Source organism: Desmodus rotundus, chromosome X (assembly GCF_022682495.2).
Source record: "Desmodus rotundus isolate HL8 chromosome X, HLdesRot8A.1, whole genome shotgun sequence".
In the NCBI taxonomy this organism is placed as follows: domain Eukaryota; kingdom Metazoa; phylum Chordata; class Mammalia; order Chiroptera; family Phyllostomidae; genus Desmodus; species Desmodus rotundus.
Genome location: NC_071400.1, coordinates 97,124,634 through 97,143,955, shown reverse-complemented (window position 1 = coordinate 97,143,955; position 19,322 = coordinate 97,124,634). Strand labels below are relative to the sequence as shown.

The 19,322-nt window shown below is 46.0% G+C and overlaps 1 protein-coding gene across 2 annotated transcripts; it reads left to right on the top strand.

Annotated features, from left to right (window-relative positions):
• Positions 1-489: 489 nt before the first annotated feature.
• On the top strand, positions 490-10,295 carry HCCS (holocytochrome c synthase). 2 transcript variants are annotated; one of them, XM_053917561.2, is made up of 7 exons: positions 490-618; positions 1,438-1,581; positions 3,881-4,023; positions 6,322-6,470; positions 6,733-6,852; positions 8,244-8,330; positions 8,873-10,295. In XM_053917561.2, exons 2-7 carry the CDS (start codon positions 1,470-1,472, stop codon positions 9,069-9,071), a joined length of 810 nt encoding a protein of 269 aa, XP_053773536.1. In that variant the 5' UTR covers positions 490-618; positions 1,438-1,469; the 3' UTR covers positions 9,072-10,295. The 2 variants fall into 2 exon arrangements, with proteins under 2 accessions (XP_053773536.1, XP_053773535.1); XM_053917560.2 differs by having other exon boundaries at positions 512-664.
• Positions 10,296-19,322: the final 9,027 nt, after the last annotated feature.

The following is a 19,322-nucleotide window of genomic DNA, read 5'->3' as shown; positions in this document are numbered from 1 at the left end:
TAGAGTTAAGTGAAAATACAGACCTTGAAGTGCACAACCCCAGTTAAGAAGACCTGGGGAGGGGGAGTCTTGTGTTCATCTTTGGATCTCCAGGGTCCGCCACAGTTCTGGACACCTACTGAGGTTTTTTGAGTCATTACTATGATTAAAACTGATGAGATACAACTTAAAAGACAGAGCTTTTTAAAACCAAAGCAACTCCTCTGCTCTTAAAGCATCTGTAGTGAAAGCCTTGCTCCAGGGAAATCGCTGGCGCGGACCAAATTCAGCCTGCGGGATCTGCCCCCACGTGGAAAGCGCTCCGCCCCGGCGTGGAAAGCGCTCCGCCCCGGCGTGGAAAGCGCTCCGCCTGGAGGGGCGGGGCCAGAGCGAGGCGCTCCCACTGGTCGGCCGAGGAGGGAGGGGCACGCCTAACTCCTTCGTGATTGACGGAAGCTCTTGCCCCTCAGCTCGCGCTTTGACTACCGTACACACGGAAGTCCCGCCTTCAGAAAAGGAAGTCGCGGCGCGCGCGAGTGCCGGCGTTGACGGCGGTGACCGCGGCGACAGCGGTGACCGAGCGAGGGGAAGGCGGCGTCGGTGGCGGAGGGGCGCTGCCGCTCCAGGCCGGAGTTGGAAGTGAGAGGCGGGGCCAGCCGCCCAGAGCGGCCCGGACGGGGGGCAGGTGCGGGGGGCGCGCTCGCCGAGGCCAGTGGGGGTCTGGAGGCCGGGGGCCGGAGCGGGCGGAACACAGGGGGACCTCGCGAGGAGGACCGTTAGCACCTTGCCCTCTGCGGTCCTTTCCTTCCTTCCCTATATCCCTTTCCCAGACTTAGCGGCACTTTTCCCAGACTCGCAAACCCCGCTAAGCCTTGGGGCCGGGGGTCTAGTCTGCCCTGTGGACCTCTCCTCTCCCGTGCGATCACCACCTAGGACCCTCTGTCCCCCGGCCTAACCCCCTTACTGTGACGTAGTTTCTCAGGGGCCACCTCACCTCACCCTCAGAATCCACACACCTTTAGAAACATTTCCCCAAAGGCTGGTGTACAGGTCACACTAGTAATGCCCAGAGGCGGTAATATATTAAAGCTGTCGCTGGAAGTGTACTCTGCCCTGTCTGTAAATGCCGGTAAGGATCGCAAGCAGGAATAACAAGGGTTGGCCAGATTAAGAATTCCCAGGGAGCCCTGGCTGGTGTGGCTCAGTGGTTTGAGCGCCAGCCTGCAAATTGAAGGGTCGTTGGTTCCATTCCCAGTCAGGGCACAGGCCTGGGTTCCGGCTGCTTCCCCAGTGGGGGTTACGTGAGAGGCAACCACCCGTTGATGTTTCTCCCCCTCTCTTTCTCCCTCCCTTCCCCTCTCTCAAAAAATAAATAAAACCGTAAAAAAAATTCCCAGGGAGTAGTCAAACCCACACATCAGCATTAATCTGTCTCTGCTTTGACACGTGTGAATTTAGAATTGTTCGGTTTCAACACTGCGCTTCCAACCATGGGTTTGTCTGCATCTGTCCCTGCTGCTACAGTCCAGACCTCAAGTGCTTCAGATCACCAGACTACATCCCCACCTTCAGGATGTCCAATGCATGAAGAGAAAATGAAAGGTAATCGACTCTTTGTCTAGAATATAAAAACAAAAGAGAATCCTCAAAAGGATTTTAGGGAAGAGGCAGTACAGCACACTAGTGAGGCTCCTAGGCCCGCGAGTGAGGCAGCCTGGGCTGGGTCCTTATGTTGCTTGCTATTTACAGGTTATGTGACTACAGACGAGTTACTTCTCAACCCATCATCTGTAAGATGAGGATAATGCTACTTTACAGGGTTATTATGACGATCAACTGAAATAATTTGTGGGGGTTTAATGTTTGTTCCGCACAACAGCTCCACCCCCAAAGTTTGCGTGTGTCTCCATCAGTGGTTCTCAACTTGGGGGGTGATTCCCTCTCCCCTCAGGGAAATGTCTGGAGACCTTTTAGCTTTTTACAACCGAGAGGAGTGGGTATATCTAGTGAGTAGAAGCCAGTAGTTCTGCTAAACAACCTACAGTGCACAGGACAACCCCCGAACTAAAAATCATCTGGCCCCAAATGTCAAGAGGGCTGTGGTTGAGAAACCTTGGTCTCAATCTAGCTATCTTTATTTATCTAGACAACTTTACTGCTGTATCCATGGTAGTATTCATCTATGTAAAAATAAGTTATTGCCTGATGGACTTGCTGTTCATTCTTTAGGTGCAAATGGAAAAGATTGTTTATATAAAGCAAGCCTGAATCAGCCTGATGTGTGACTTCTTGTTGCAAGACATGAGGGGAGGAATCCACACAGCCTGCTTACTGAGTGCTAACACTTCATTCCCCTGGTCAGTCAGCAAGGACTTAGTCACTGCCCACTCTGTGCCAAGCACTGATGGGTCTCACTTGTTTGTGTTTGCATCGAGAGAACAGCAATGTATAAAACAGACAAAAGCCCTTTCCTGATAGAATTAACATTCTCATCCTCAACCCTGTGTGGTGGGTTTTCTCCCTGTATTATAGTTAAGGAAACTTAGAGCTCATGCAGCTCATAAGTAGCAAGGCCAGTGAAAGCTCCGTCACCTTGGACAAGGGCAGATCCAGCTCTCTTGCAGGGTCTCTCCAAACAGGACGAATTGACACAGGTTGAGTGTGCTTCTGTCCTGAGCATCCCCAGGGAGATCATAGCCCTGTGTATCAGTTTGATTTCATTTGCTGTGTATCCAGAAGAGCTGTCACTCAGATTTTTTCATTAGTAAAAGATGTGGATAGTTGTAGGAGATTGAAGGGGCTGGGGGTTCTATAACATGAAAAATGTAAACAGTATTTTTTATTAATGCCCAGCTGGGATCAGTGACCCAGAAAAGATTGACACTGGGAGTGGGAGAGAGGAGAGGAGGTATAGCAAGTCTGCCTTCACTCCTCAAGTATAATATGGATCTGGAAGGAGAAGCAGAGGAAAGCAGGTGAAAGGAAACTTGTCTTTTTTTGTGGGGGACATCCAGCATCCAGTGTATTCCTGGTGTTATTGCTGCTGCCTCAGACAAGGATTTTGTTACATGCACAGCTGTCTTCCTGGGCTGTAGCTCACCCGACACTTGCCCCCTCCCCTAAGCCATAGACCAGCTTCTCAGTCCCCACACTTGCTTCTGTCAGTACCCAGTATCTTTGGGCATTGACTGCCCTTCTGCTGCTGCTCTCCTAGGTTCAGACCTCCTCTCCTAAGCGGCCTCTGGATCCTACATGGATTATGGAATGTTTTCTATAATGTCTGCCTTTTCTTCCTAAATGCTTGGCTGTCTTCTAATGGGGACTAGAACCTCAGCCAAGAGGTAGTTTTCTGTGGTTTGTTTTAGTCCTAGGGCAGAGCACAAGCAGAGTGCATTGAGACTTTTCTCCAGAAGCCTTTTTGAGGGTTCCTCTGCTCATTTTCATCTCCTGTGTCCTGACTGGGGCTGGGCCTTGTCTGGAACTTGGGACTAGGTAGTCAGGGAGAGAAGGGTGAAATGTGGCCCAGCCCCCACTTAGGTTCCGCTGTAGCAGCTCACAGCTGCAAGTCCAGGTAGGTACCTTCTAGCCCATTACTGAAACCGTGGCATTCCCTTGCAAATGTTGAGTTATTTGGGAGGGGTATTTTTGCTTGGGGCATGACACAATAAGAGAAGGGCTACTGGTTTCTCTTTCAAAGGGAAAGTAAATTTATAGAACCTTCTCCTGGTGTTTAGGGTATTAGAATGTTAGCTAGCTTAGCTTTTGGCAGCTTTTAGCAGTAGACACCTGACTTTGCGTGTGATCATCGCTGGTCAGAAATCCAGCTCTTTAGGGCCCAGGTTGAGGGAGCCAGATGTACTGCCTTTGTGGTGACACCGTTTTTATACTTGATTTATTTCAGGTTGTCCAGTGAGTGCACAGCCAACCAATGAGACCAAAACCTACTCCGAGCCTGCCCACCAAGAACGCGCGTATGAGTATGTGGAGTGTCCTGTTACGGGCGCTGTGACTGTGAATAAGGAGAACCTCGATCCTTCTAATCTGGTAATCCGCCCTCGGCTCCTCTTCCTGGAACTTTGTATGCAGACGTGCTTTTATGGAATTTCAAGACAAACTGCACTCTGCTAGGGTTTATTCTTTTGTTCTTTTAAATCAAAGAAATCTCATAGTCCATCCACAGGGAAAATCTCAAATGTGTTACGAAGAGAAAGAAAATGGTGATCACAAAGTACCAGAGAGGGTGGACTGGGAATAAGCCATCCCGAGAGAACATCTCCTCTTGGGATAGTAGAAGGGAAGTTCCATTAGGAGTGCAACTAGAGTTAGTAAAGGTGTTTCTGGTCTGGGGCAACGTTGTAGGTACACTGTAAGACTGTGGGGGCTGCCTCGGGAACAGCTGGGTGCCAGCCTGCACGTGAGTCACTGGAGTGGCGCAGCATCACGTGGCAGCCAGCAGTGGTATGCCATTGAGAAAGCAGGGACAGGGCAAGCGCAGCATCGCTCCATTTTGTGATGGTCAGACCACACAGGGAATTGAGGTTTCGTGTTTGGAATTGCATTTTAATGGAGAGATAGACAGACTGGGGCCTGTCGTTTAGAAGGCCACAGGATTCTCAAAAAGTATTTAGAAATCTTGGCAAACCAAGATTTCAGGGAACTTAGAGATATTTAGTCTGGAAAAGAAAAGGTGTGGAAGGTATATATGCAGCAATATGTAATATAACGTAGCATATATAACAGTACCATGAACTGGTGGCTTACAAACAACAGACGTTTGTTTCTCACAGTTCTGGAGGCTGGGAAATCCAGCGTCAAGGTGCTGGCAGATTCGGTGAGTCTTGTGGGCGGAGGCACGAACACTTCCTCCGTGGCACTCAGTAATGACCCCAGGAGCTATAAGGAGACCGCTGTGTTGAGGAAGAAGGTGGACTAGACCCGGGTTTCTCCCTGTTGCCGCTAGTGACACCTGGGGCCAGATGATTCCTTGCGGAGGGTGCTGCCCTGCGTACTGTGGGACATTTAGTAGCACCCCTGGTCACCACCCACTAGATGCCAGTCGCTCCCGCTTAGCTCAGTTGTGACAGACAAAAGCGTCTCCAGACATTTCCAAAAGCACCCCTGTTAGACCGCTGGTCTAGATCATCTCAGATACCCTAGTGGTTCAGAACATGAGCCTTTGGAATCCTGCAGACCTTGACTCTTACCCCATGGGATTCTGACATGTAGTGAGACTATGAAAAACAGCGAAGTTTGGTGTGTTTTTTTGGTTTTTTTTTTTTTTTTTTTTTTTTTTTTGCTCACATCTTTTGGAGTATGCTGAGCACCATACACTCTCTCCTGTAATCCTTGTCACAACTCTGTGCAGTCAGGTGTCTTCATGTCACCATTTTAGAGCTGATGACACCAAGAGTGAGAGAGGAAGCCATTTGCCCCACATCATTCACCTAGGAAGTGGGAGAGCCCAGACTGAATCCCCACCTGCCTCCGACCTGTGTTCTTAAACTTGCTTTGGTAAAAATGCAGTAAAATGCTTGGTGTGGGGCCAGCACACCCAGCTCTCCTGCCATCTTTCTAACCAGGGGTCATGTTGAGACATCCTAATTTATGCACACCTGCTAGGAAATCCTCCATACTTTCACTACAAAAGGGAGTTCTAGGCCAGTGGTTCTCAACCTGGGGCAGTTTTGGCCCTTGGGGGCCATTGGTTGTCATAAGTGGGGAAGAGGTACTATTGGGTAGAGGTCAGGCATGTCGCTGAACATCCTGCAGTGCTGGAGCAGAGCCTGATACCCAGGTGTTGTCCAGCTGAAATGGCAATACTGCCAAGAGTGAGAAAACCCTGGGCCAGGCTAAGTGTTTGCATAATGGTACTGCTGTCCCTGTGTCTGGGAGAAAGCATTGTCCCCCTCCCTGCAGTATGCTGGTGTGGGGACAGCACCTCTCATCCATAATGTCTTCAGCCCAAAAGCTGAAAGCATAAGCAAGATCCCAAAAGTAACGGATTTTGCAATAGGAAGTGGTGGTGTACGTATATTGTACAGGTGCCTACGGATTGTGGTGCGTCTTTGTTTTCACTTCTTAATCCTTAAGGAGAAGGAGACCAAAAATATAACCAGAAGGCATATTGACCATGTAGGAGAACTTGGACAAGAAGGAAAAACACCTTCAGCACTGACTCTTCAAGACAGCCAAGGGATCTGAGCCGTCTGAAACTTGGACGGCAGTGCTTCAAAAGAGAACCTGTGTCACGTGTTGCTTCCCAGGAAGTAGTTAATTATATTGCTTGTTTCTTCTTGAGAACACATTTACAATATTTAAAAAATATTCCATTATTTTATTTAGATGCCGCCACCTAACCAGACACCGGCCCCTGATCAGCCATTTCCACTCTCTACTGTGAGAGAGGAGTCATCCATTCCAAGAGCAGATTCCGAGAAAAAGTGGGTTTATCCTTCTGAACAGATGTTCTGGAACGCGATGTTAAAGAAAGGGTAAGTGAGGGAGCACATGGCTGAGAACATAAATTTGTCACATTCATCTAAGAATAAATGCCAAAGAGGTTTTTATCCCCCAAACATACAGTAAGTTTTTATTTAAAAAGTTAATTTGTTTAGAATAATTCTCAGACTTACCGGAGGATAAGCGCAAGGCCACCGCAGTTTACTCAGGATTCTACGGAGAAACAGAACTAACAGGGCGTGTGCCCACACAGACACTGGGGTTTGTCCACTCTCACCGGCCATTCTTTCCTAGGTGGAAGTGGAAGGATGACGACATCAGTCAGAAAGACATGTACAATATCATTAGAATCCACAATCAGAACAACGAGCAGGCTTGGAAGGAGATTTTGAAGTGGGAAGCCCTTCATGCTGCGTAAGTATGTTTGAGATCTTTAAAAAATCCCTCCAGCCTCTTTCTTAGTTTATGTCCGCTTTCTGGAGTTTTACTATTTATTCAGATGTGTCATTTTAATAAAACACTTTAGGTAGCAGGTCTGTTCCAGTGACTGTCCTGTGGCAGACCACCCCCACGCAGCCGTGGAGGACGGCAACCACGTCATTATGCTCATGGAGTCGGTGGGTCCCGAGTGCAGAAAGTGCGGAGTAGGGATGGCTCATCTCTGCTCCCCAGTGTCTGGGGCCTCACCCACCCCAGTGGTCAGGGTCGGCTTCAAAGTCGTGGGCTGGAATCCTCTGATGGCCCCATTTGCTTGTCTGGTGAGTGATGCCGGCTGTTGGCCGTGACATCTGCCCACAGCCTGTAAATGTGGCTGCTTTGGCTTCCTCACACTGTAGTGTCTGGGTTCCCAGACTTGGGGTTCCAAAAAGCTCCTGGTGGAAGCTGCATCTCCTTTGATGACCTAGGGGAAGCCTCAGAGTGTCACTGGCCTTCCAAGTTCAAGGGGAGGGGTCAGAGACCTCCACCTCTTAACAGGAGTGTCAGAGTCCACTGAAAGAAGAGCATGTGGGACAGGGGACAGACACTAAGTTGTTCTCTGGCCCCAGGGAGATGTTCACTCTACAACATTTACTGAGTCCACAGCAGGCCTCAAGATCAGGAGACACCTAGCACACAGGCCTTTCTCTGGGGGAGCGGGCTGACCATGAGCTCTGCCAGTGCAGGAGGGTCTTGTGTGGTGCTGCTCCCCCGTACTCCCTGCGCCTGGGAGTGGGCTGGCTGGCACCGAGGAAGTCCTCGCCAAGGCTCTGCAGAGAGCGAGCGGTTTTGTAGCCAGGGCCTGGTCACCCAGCTGCTTGTGTGCAGTTACTTCCTTAAGGAGCTGGACTGACACTAACTACATTAGTTCCTAGGGATTCATCCTGCATTTTATTTCTTCATGCAGGCCATTCACTAGTTTCAAATCCAAGAAGAGTATAGGATTTTCTTATGTTCATCTGGAAAAAAAGTAATCCCAGGTGCTCTATGTGAAAGAGAAGCATGATGCCCAATACTTCACCCTTCTTTTTTTCCCTGAGAGTAGGCCTTTGTCCCCACGCCAAATGGAAAGGCCCTGGTTCCTGACTCCTGCAAAGAGCAGTGCAGATACTTGGAAGGAAGTGGAGGGAGGGGAACATACCTGATCAGTGACCGAAGAATTCATTTTTAATGAATAGGGATATTTGACTTTTGCAAAGTCACCTTTCTTTGTAAATTTGACTTGTAAAATGCATAAAGAAAAATGCATATTATTGATAAACTACAACATTTATTTTTCAAAGGAAATAACATCTTTATATACACTTTTCTTATTCGGGGCTTTCTAGGGAGTGTCCTTGTGGTCCCTCGTTGGTCCGGTTTGGAGGTAAAGCCAAGGAGTACTCTCCGCGGGCAAGAATCCGCTCCTGGATGGGGTGAGTGTGATGCGGAAAGGTGATTGGCACTCCTGTGTCAGGGTCACTCTCCCTGGGCTCCTAGACCAGGCAGTCTGAGAACTGTAGGGCCATCTTCCACGACTTGGTCAGCGAGCAGCTCTAGGTTTCTTCCTCTCCCGGAAGTTTGCCTGGTGGTGGGCAGATTCATTCGGGTTTCCTGGGTTGCTTCCTATCTGATGACCACAGGATCGAACTGAGCTGTCCTCTTACTCCTCTTTGGGACTGTACACTTGGGGCTCCTCCCTTTTCTCCCAGCGTAGGCAGAACCCCACTCTTTCCCATGGACCTTGTTCCTCTGTAGACGGACTGGCTGTCGTTACACCTGGACTCATCACAGACCTTCAGCTCCACCTTCCTTCGGTGCTGTGGGCTGTGGTTCTGAGGCTCACTTCCCCACTTAGATGTTTGACTGTCAGAGCAGGCCTTGCCATGTGCTGCGTCTCCGCCTTTCTCACAGCTTTTCCAGACCAGAGCTGGAGGCACCGCGAGCAGGAGCACTCACCAGCATGTCTTCTCTCCAGGTATGAGTTGCCTTTCGACAGGCACGACTGGATCATCAACCGTTGTGGGACGGAAGTCAGATACGTCATTGACTACTACGATGGTGGCATGGTCAACGAGGACTACCAGTTCACCATCCTGGACGTCCGGCCAGCAATGGATTCGCTTTCAGCGGTGTGGGACAGAATGAGGGTCGCCTGGTGGCGCTGGACCTCATAACCACTGCTTTGTTAGAGATGGGAAAATATTAAACTATTTTTTTCTTGAGGGATACATTAAACTATTTTCCCCAAACTAAATTGCACTTATGCTGTAACGGGAAGGTCAAGTGGGTAATGGCCTAACACTTCAGTGAGCGAAAGATAGCATGCACATGCCCTTTAGAGTTCTGTTTCCACCCCGCCGTTTATTGCGGGTCATTTTAAGTTTAAGTTAGCTTAGATGGGAGGCAGTCCCTTCATTTTCCCTTTAATGGCAGTATTGCCTGTGTATTTAATCTAGAAAAGTGAGCAACCTCTGAAACAGTACTTTTCCTTAAAATATGGAGAGCTGCTCTTTTTGTTACTGTGTTCTCTTAAATACTTGAGATATAGACCTGAAAACCCATGTGATCCTCAGGAGCTTTTACCTGGTCAAATATTTTAATTAGAGCTGTTCACTTATGCTTTTTAAAGTGTTACCAGCCTTTCTAAAGTCCCTGCGATATAGTAGTGACCCCTGAAGGAAATGCAGAGGTTTACGCTGGAACACACTTGGCAAAACTGAGATGAGTCTTGGCTCTCCAAATCCCCATGTATTTTTCCCATTGGACCTTGCAGCACAGTTTCAATTCCCCCATGATTTGGTGGTGCATGTGCATTAGAATACATGTTTTAACATTTTAATTTTCATTTGAACTCTCATTGTTCTGATATGTAACTGTTCCCAACAAGCAGGTCTCATTGTCCCTGGTGTTTGACAAGGTGGCCCACTTTGGAGTCCCATTCCTTCTGCCTGCAGTTGGCAGTGTTAGGGATGGTCCCTCTCTAAAACATGACTATATTTTGTTGAGTGTTAGAATTCACAGAGAATATTTTTCCCAAATGATAGTATTTGCATCAACTCCCTGTCTCAGTTCAGACTTTAAGGGAGCTCTAAGTTTGCCATTGAAATTCTTGGTACCAGTAGTCCATAAACTGGTCGTTCCTCTTAGAACAGCATGTGATAAGTAACTGTTGGGGTTTTTCTTTTTTTTGAGTTGATAATAGTAACTCCTTTCATTTCTCCTAAATACTAGAATTGTTAAATGAGTAGATGGAATTAGCAGTCCACAGTGATTAATTTGGTATGGATTTCTTTGTTGTGACAGCTTTGCGTGGAGTTTATTTTAAATCCAACAACCTTAAGGTCTTCTACATTTCAAGATATTTGTATATTTTAAAATAAAGCTTATAGTTAACTGGCTTTGAAAATCTCTTAAGAGTAACATTACACTTAACAGTCATTTCTTCAGACAACAGTGACCTTTACAGAAATGATGCCACGGTCTCCCTGCTGGAGGCAGGCATCTTCTCCTCCGCCGACCACACTTCACAGGCACAGCTCAGAGACACTGCGGGCCTAGTGCCAGGCCACCGCAATAAACAAGCACCACAAAGTGAGTTGTGATCTTTTTGCTGGGGCAGAGGGTCTTGCCTTCAATTTGTAAACAAAAACAAAAAACACAACAGCTATGGGGTGCAATAAAGCGAATCACAATAGAACGTGTGCCTGTACTAAGGAAAATCATTACTGTTGGCATCTTTTAAAAGTACAGGGTAAGGCATCGTGAGAAGTAGTGTTGTAACCAAAAACTGAAAAGTAAGCCCCAGGCAGGCACCTCTTTCACAGGGCTTTAGTATTGAGAAAACCTGTAAGTAAACTAGCAAGCAAACCTGACGACAAGATCAACAGCTTACACACCTACCACTCCTGGAAAGGACGACAGCCTGAGCTCACAGCTGTTTTGTGTCTACATTATACATGATCATATTCAAGGATCAATACCGCTCTGCTCTGGTAGGAGGTTTCATTTATAACGAAATTCATTTTGGATATTCTCCAGTGTTTGAAACTAAGTCTTTTGTCTATGGAAACGGCTGTATTTAGGATCAGAACAAACTACTGTACACTGGGCTAAGCGTTAGCAAACAAGGTAGGGGGTTGAACTGGGATTGCATATTAACATGGTGTATTGCTACTAATTACCTAACTAAAATCCATTCATTCATGTTCCCTGCATCATCATGGGCATGCCAAAGAGCAAACAGTGCAGCCCGACCTGAAACGGGACAGTTTATCAATGAAGTAGTTAAGTACTAGAATTGAGACAGCCTTGTCATCCAGGTGGGCAAGTTCTCATACATATTTTTGAATATGTAGTTCCAGTTTCTGTACTGTCACCAATATAGTTTGTCCTCTACCATAGTTATTCTTCCTTAGCTGAAGAGGCACATTTCATGCCTCACTTCTGTGGTGACGGTGGGACTTGCACTGTAGATCATTTGTCCTTTGTAGGCTTTAGGCTGTGTGGTCACCAAGAATGTCCTCAAAAAGGTACCTGCACCCCCATGTTCCTTGAAAAATTATTCACAATAGCCAAGATACGGAAACAACCTGAGTGTCCACTGACAGATTAGTGGATAAAGAGAATGTGATATATACACATACATAATATTATTTGCCCATTAAAAAGAACAGTATGGAATTTCCTCAGAAAACTAAAAATGGAACTGCCTTTTGACCCAGCAATTCTGCTGCTGGGATTATACCCTAAGAACCCTGAAACACCCATCCAAAAGAACCCATGCACCCCAATGTTCATAGCAGCACAATTTACAATAGCCAAGTGCTGGAAGCAACCTAGGTGCCCATCAGTAAATGAGTGGATCAAAAAACTGGTACATTTACACAATGGAATTCTATGCAGCAGAGAGAACGAAGGAGCTCCTACTCTTCGCGACAGCATGGATGCAACTGGAGAGCATCATACTAAGCGAAACAAGCCAGAAGGTGAGGGACAAATACCATATGATCTCACCTTTATCTGGAACATAATCCACAAAACAAACTAATAAGTAAAATATAACCAAAGACACTGAAATTGAGAAAAGGTTGACAATGACCAGAGGGGAGAGGGGAGGGAATTTCAGGGGAAAAGGGTGAAGGGTTTGTAGGAACAACTGTAAAGGACACATGGACAATAACAGGGATGGGGGGGGAAATGGGAGGGAAATGTGGAGGGATGGGGGTTAGGCTGGGGTGGGGGGAAAAGGCAGAGAACTGTACTTGAACAACCATAAAAATTAAAAAAAGAATCTTACTATTTGTAAAACCATGAATGAACCTTGAGGGCATTATGCTAAGTGAGTAATTCAGAGAAAGACATACCATATGATCTCACATGTGCAATGTTAACAAATATAGCCCCCAAAACCAAGCTCATAGATACAGAAAAAATTGCTGGTTGCCAGGGGTTGGGGTTAGGGTGTGGGGGCAATTTGTGAAGACAGTCAAAAGTACAAACCTCTAATTATAAGACAAACGTGTCATAGCGATGTAATGCACGGCATGGTCGTTATAGTTACCAATGCTGTGTTGCCTATTTGAAAGTCCCTAAGACTAGATCTTAAAAGTCCTCATCTCAAGAAAGAAAAAAATTGTAACTGTAAGATAACGGATGTTAACTAGGCATATTGTGATCATTTCACAATATATACACAAATAATGAGTCATTACTTCTTACACCTGAATCTTATATACTGTCAATTATACCTCAATTATAAAAAAGAAAAAAAGATTGTGTGTCCTGGAGACAGATGGCTGGCTCAGAGTCAAGGCTCAAGCCTTCACTTGCTGTGTGATCTTAATATCTCTAGGCCTCAGCTTTGTCAGCTGTAACAAGAATAACAAAATACTGTTTTAGTCTGTTCAGGCTGCTACTAAAAAAATACCATCAACATGGTGGCTTACAAACAACAGAGTGTATTTCTTACAGTTGTGGAGTCTTGGGAAGTCCAAGATCAAGGTGCTGGCAGACGTGGTTTGTCATAAGGAGGGCCCGCTTTGCGGTTCACAGCCGGCCATCTTCTCCTTGGACCCTCCTGTGTTGGAAGGGGGAGGGAGCTCTCAGGTGCTTTGTATGAGAGCACTAATCCCATCATGAGGCTCCACCCCATGCCATAATCACCTCCCAATGGTCTTGCCTCCCAAGATTCTAAGGCTAGTTCTAGTCCCCCTTCTTTTTTTGAAACTCTGTCTTTGCTTTAGATTTTGTTTCTATTCTCAAATAAAATTGAGGTTTCTGAGAGTTTGTTAAAAACTTCACACTAAGTGGGAAAGTAAGTAATGAAAGATAAAAGGCATAGAGATGCAATTTTGGTAGATATTAGAAGGGTATAGATTTCCCTTCACACTTGCCATTTTTCTCCTTACCTGACCCCTCCAGAATTTGGCATTCTTTATGAGTGAGTGCCAGCATAAAGTTTCTTTGCATAAAGCCAATAAAACCAGTTGCCATTGGCGGTTTTGTTAAACAAGAGTTTGACTAGAATGCCATGCCTGAAGGAGGCATGCCTGGCCTATGGTTGTTACTGGAAAACCTTGAGGAACTGAGAGTGACTTTCCAAACTGACAAAAGCCCACTGGAGAAATGGCCTGGTACCTTGTTTGGTCGTGTGGTTCATGGCAGTCCTTCCAGGGAGAGAATGAAGGTTGCTTTCCTGAAAGATGGCAAGAAGGAACCTTAACACATGATGGGAAACTTGAGGACTTGAGGAACACCGGAAGTGCAGGCAAAGCCTGATGTTAAGTGTGTGGCTTGGCTTCCGGGCCCTGAAGGGTGGACTAAGGGTCAGTCTAAAAGTTCCTTGTATGAGTTCCAGCAAAGCATACTTAAAGATCCTATGTGATCAGTTGTTGCTCTTGTTCTGTTTATGCAAAGGAATGGGCAAAAAATTAAAATTGGACTTAATGTAGTCCATTTTGAGGGCAGTGAGGGTGATCTTAAGGAGAAAAATCACGTTTCAAGGAAAATTACAATGCTCAGTGGTGGACATTGGACTCTAATGCAGCTAGCTGTCTTCAAAGTTCTGTTTTCACTTGGAAGTTCAACATCACCAGAGATGTTCCGTTTATACATGAGAATTATTTGTCAGATTGTCTCTATTTAATGTCATTGTAGCCAAGGCCTTGTAACTGGATGTCTTCTCAAAAGACAGTCTTGCGGACTCAGACATGGGTTTGTGATTTGCTGTGTGAATCAACCTGTGTGTTCTCCCTTCTGTTTTCATAGGGTGTGTGCCTATGATCTCATCGCCCGAGCATTTACACATTATAGGCCTCACTTTAGAAGCCCATCTCCAGAGAGACCAAAGAAGGTGGTGGAGTAAGTGGAAGCTATACTAACTTCCCCCCAGGACCAGACAGGAATTATAACTAAATTGTAGAGAAATCATCCTGAATAACCAATGGAACACTAGCTGGAGAGAAGCCTTATAACCATGGCCAGACGGAAGAAGCCACATCACCACAATGAGACTGGCAGGAAGTACAGAGGAGGCGTGAGAGGGCTGGCTGGGCTCCCACGGGTGGCAGCTGAAGTTCCAGAGGGATATTTCAGCAGCTGGGGGATTCACCCTGATAAGTGTGGGGTCTAAACTGCAAGCTCGGCTCCCCAGCCTACAGCATCAGAAGTGGGAAATGAAGCCAAAAAACATATGGCTGTGAAAAGCAGCGGGGTTTTGGTCCACCAGGGAGAGACAGCTGGAGACACAGAGAACCTTTTAAAGAGCCAACATACACAATTCTGTTTGTAGCCACTTACCCTGGGCTCCAGCAGAAGGAGGGTAGAGTGGACTATAGACACTTGAAGAGAGTCTGGGGTTGGTGGTTCTGGGGAGAGAACTGAAGGAACAGCTGCCAGTTTCCCTGTGCTGACTCATTCCCCGTACTGCAGGAGCCATCTTTCTCAGGCAGAGCACTCCCCTCCGAGTGGCATCAGCCTGAGGGGAAGCAATCCCCCTGCCCACAGGATTACTCTCGCCCCAACCTATAGAGCTTAAGCCCTGCTACTTAAGGAGGAGCTGGAGGAGTACAGCTGGAAGACTTTCATTGATTAACCCTACAGAAAGCCTGCAGGCAGAAGTGGATCGCTGGGAGCTCTGAGACTTCAGCTGACTCTCCTCCAGGCCTGGTGCTGATAAAAGCTGGCCTTGGTGTACAGCCTGGTTCCTTATGCACACACCCAGGCCCAGCAGAGGGAGCGACATGCTGTGGATCGCTGAGAGTTCCAAACGGGTTGCCCAGGGCCAGTCACAGGCCAGGTTTGACTTAGGCCTGCACTAGAGTCTTGCAGATCTACATATTACATAGAAACAAACACACAGGGGCAGCCAAAATGGGAAGACAGAGAAACAGGCCTCAAATGAAAGAACAAGAGAATTCTCCAGAAGAAGAACTAGATGAAATGGAGGCGAGCAATTTATCAGATAGAGAGTTTAGAGTAATTATTATAAGGATACTCAACAGTGTGAAACGACATACACACTATAAAAAAGGACCAGTCAGAAATAAGGAATGCAATATCTGAAATAAATAATACACTGGAAGGAAGAAATTTATCTGAATTGCAGCCTCCTGAGACTCAACAGTTTGGCTGGTCTAAGGGGTTGAGTTGGTGAAGTATGGGGCAGCCTGTCCGTTTCACTTAAACCTGCTTTCCTTTTCTGCCCTAAGGGTTTGAACATAAAGGGCCCAGACATGTTAAAGGGGGGAATCACAGAATATTCCCCTCAGCCTAAATTAAGTATAGTGGGCAAAGGAGCTTTGGACAGGTGTGACATGCCTTGCACATTTTCCTCCAAGGAAGTCACTCTTTCTTAATGTAGGGCATTGTAGAATTACTCTCTAACTTTGTCATTTAGTTTGTATGGTTCTGATTGTGCCTTCTAACCCTCTTGCCAAATTTGTCACCTCCAGAACATGACAAGGATGCCAACTTGTCCAGCAGTGCCATCCTTTGCAGATCATGCATGCTGCTTTCCAGGGACAGCCAAATGACTTGGACTCTGCAAGGTTCTTCCCCTTGTGTGAAGGCCACCCTCCGTTCTAGAACTCCTTTCTATTAGGGATCTCTGGACCAGGGGATAGGTAGGGCCTCACCCCGCAACTGGCTAGGTTCAGTAACAAAAGCAATGTGTATCGGTCATCTGTACCCCCCCCCATAACAGAAATAATACATCTATTGCTGCAATGGAAGTGAAGCCATCATGTCTTACATAAAATTCCATGCCATTTGTATAAGAGGTAAAGCACCTACTTCATGCTATGCAGTCTACTCTCTTTCTTATTTTAGTTTTTGTTTTAAGTTACATGTATTGGGGTGACATTGGGTATTAGACCACACAGGTTTCAAGTGTACAACTCAACCAATATCATCTGCATGCGGCATTGTGCACTCATCACCCCAAGTCAAGTCTCTTTTGGTCACCCTTTATCCACCCTTTATCCATTGACTTCTTTCACCTCTCCCCACCCCCTTTCCCACTGAACAATCACCATACTGCTGTCTGTGTCTTTTTTTTTTTTTTGCTTAATCCCTTCACCTTTTTTCCCCAGCCCCCCAAACCACCTAACCATATTTCTTTCCTGCTGGAGAAAGCATGTTTTTAATTCCTACTCTAATTCATCTTATCCTTGTGGAGACCCACTTGGAACCCCAGAGCTGGCACAAAGACTATTTTAAGCTGAAGACATTTGAGATTCAACAGATGCAGTAAAAAAGCCTTCTTAGAGCTTCCTTATCTGACTAAAAGCAGCAGCTTCTGGGAAATGGAAGTACCATAGATCCCCTCTCAGGCGAGTTTTATGGTCTGGAAGGAGTCAGGAAAACCACTCACACCTGTATAGACACACATTATCACACACTTATCACCCATCTGTCCTCCTAAAACCCATTTGTCTTTCTTCAATAAACCTATTTGTTTATCTCAAAAAAGCTGTTTTCCTCCTCTCTTTTCCCTACTAAGTTAGATATACAGAGCTTTAACTGTAACCATTTTAGGGAGCGACTTTTTTTTTTAGTGGCTTCTGTTATGCCTGTGAAACAATCCCTTTTCTCCTGTTAAACTGTCTTTGTCGGTTTAATTTGCAGGCCCCAAGGAGGAACTTAAGAGGGTAGGGGGAAAGTTTTTCCTCCCTTATACCCTCTAAGCAAGTGTGGGCACCATGTTTACATGGAAACAAGAAGTAGCTTTGCCCCCGACCCTAGTGGGCACCAGAAGATCCTGTCCTCCTTTCCATTCATTTGCACATTTTAAATCTTGGAACTAGGCAGGAGAACCAGACCCATTAAAAGATAACACCAGAGAAATGGTGACTTGGAAGTAAGATTAAAAATATGGCAGAAAAACAGAGAGGAAGAAGAGTACGGGAGGAAATAAGTGGATGGATGGATGGATGGATGGATGGATGGAACAGGGGGTGGGTGGGTGAATATAAGAGAGAAGGAAAGATTCATGTTTTGATTTATTTATTCAATGATTTATAGATTGCCTACCATCTACCAGCCACTGGGATACAAGTATTTGCTGCATCCGCACGTGGCACTTTGCAGTATCTGCTGCCATCCTCATAGTGCAGGTCACAGGAGTGACCATCTTCTCAACTGAGGAGCCCTCAGTGGCAGATCGGGATTGTCTTCTTTGTCCTTGTAACTCCAGAGCCCAGCACTGGAGCCCCTGGTAAATATTGGTTGGATAGATGAGTGGATGAATCCATCAACCAATCCCTCTATCTAAGGAAGTTAGTGGTGGCTGTCGTAGCTGTTTGAAATAAAGGAAAATCTGAAGACAATGTTAAACTACAATTAGGTGCAATTAATTATAATGAATAATATGTAAATGGTAAAATTGTTCATTATAATTCAGCTAAGAAAGTTCAATTACTAAATCATATCCATTTCTCATCCCATGGCTTTGCTATCCAAAACTCCCCAGGAATCAGACTTACTCCGGGCCTGTATTACTTTTAGCTTCCATTTCCCTTTCTCAGTGGGGAATAGGCGGAGGACCAGAGCCTTTAAGTGCTGCTGTGAAACTGTGCTCATCCCACAGGCATGGGCCCTCCCCTGGGAAAGGTTCAGCTGAGCCCCTTTCCTTCATGAGAGAGACCCAGGCTCCAAGGACCACAGAGCTTTGTTCACTCTGCCCGAATTACCCAGGTGGCAGGCTGCCACAGTCGGATGGCCTGCTGCCAAATCTTGGTTCTGCCGTCTCCTAGCCGTGTGATCATGGACTACTCATTTGATGCCACTCTGAGTCCTTTGTGCCATCTAGAAAATGAGGAGAGTCATGGGGCTTTTATTAATAAGCCCAGGATGTCTGGGGCAAAGTGGGAGGAGTTGGTCCCTCTAGGCTGATGTTGACTGAATTGAATTTAGAGTCTTCTGACCTTTCTGTGACCCCCTGGGACCTTCAGTTGGGGCTGGTGTTGCATGTACCTTGGTGAATTGCAGGCCATGGCAGGCCAGGGGGCCACACCCCAGAGACCACTGTCTGCAGTTCAACATCTCCACGACACCATCAGTCGCCTTGATTATGTGGGAAGAATTCCAACCTTTCATGGAATTTTCCTTTGGTTCGTATTTTTTCTTTTCTCTTGAAGAACATTTGCTGCTGATTTAGTCCTGCTTTAAAATTCTGTACAGTCAAGATGTTGTCTTGTTTTAATCTCTGTGTGACTCTTCTTCAGTCATTTCCTTTCTTCTCGGTTTGCTTATCAGTAGATATACACCACAGGCCTGGACTTCGTTCTAACATCTCCTTCTATTTAATGCTCACGCTGTTTTTCTGCCAAGCAGATGTGTATTAAAATGTGCATAAGAAAAGCAGCAAGCTGAGCTTATTTAGAAATTTCCTCAATTTGCACAAACTCCATTGGTATAAGAGATTTAAAAAAAAAAAAACCCCACAACAAACGTATGTTAATAGCTACTTAGATGGATCAAGACAAATTCATATTTGGCCATTTCTGCCATCGTCATTCTGGCTCCACCGCCAGAGACACAAAGCAACGATTGAGAATGCCTGGATGCAGAGACAGCTGCAGCATACTGTAGCTGTCTTCTTGCTTGTAAGATCTCTGCTCACAGGAACGAGGGACTTGAACAGCCTGTTAAATGGTTTGTCCAACCTGCAAGAGCTGGAGTTTTATTTTTTTCTCATCAGGTATTATATAATTTACAAGGTGTTAGAAATGACTTCAGTTTCCACGCAGGTTCTTGGGTCTTGTGTGTGTGTGCTTTAAAACAGCTTATTTTTCATGTGCTAAAGGCATCTAAGAAACTAGATTTTACTCAGTAAGCTAAGGCCACTGAGCTTAAACCACACACAGAGAAAAGGAGAGTAAATATTGTTCATTACATACATTCACATGCAATTTAATTATTTAAAA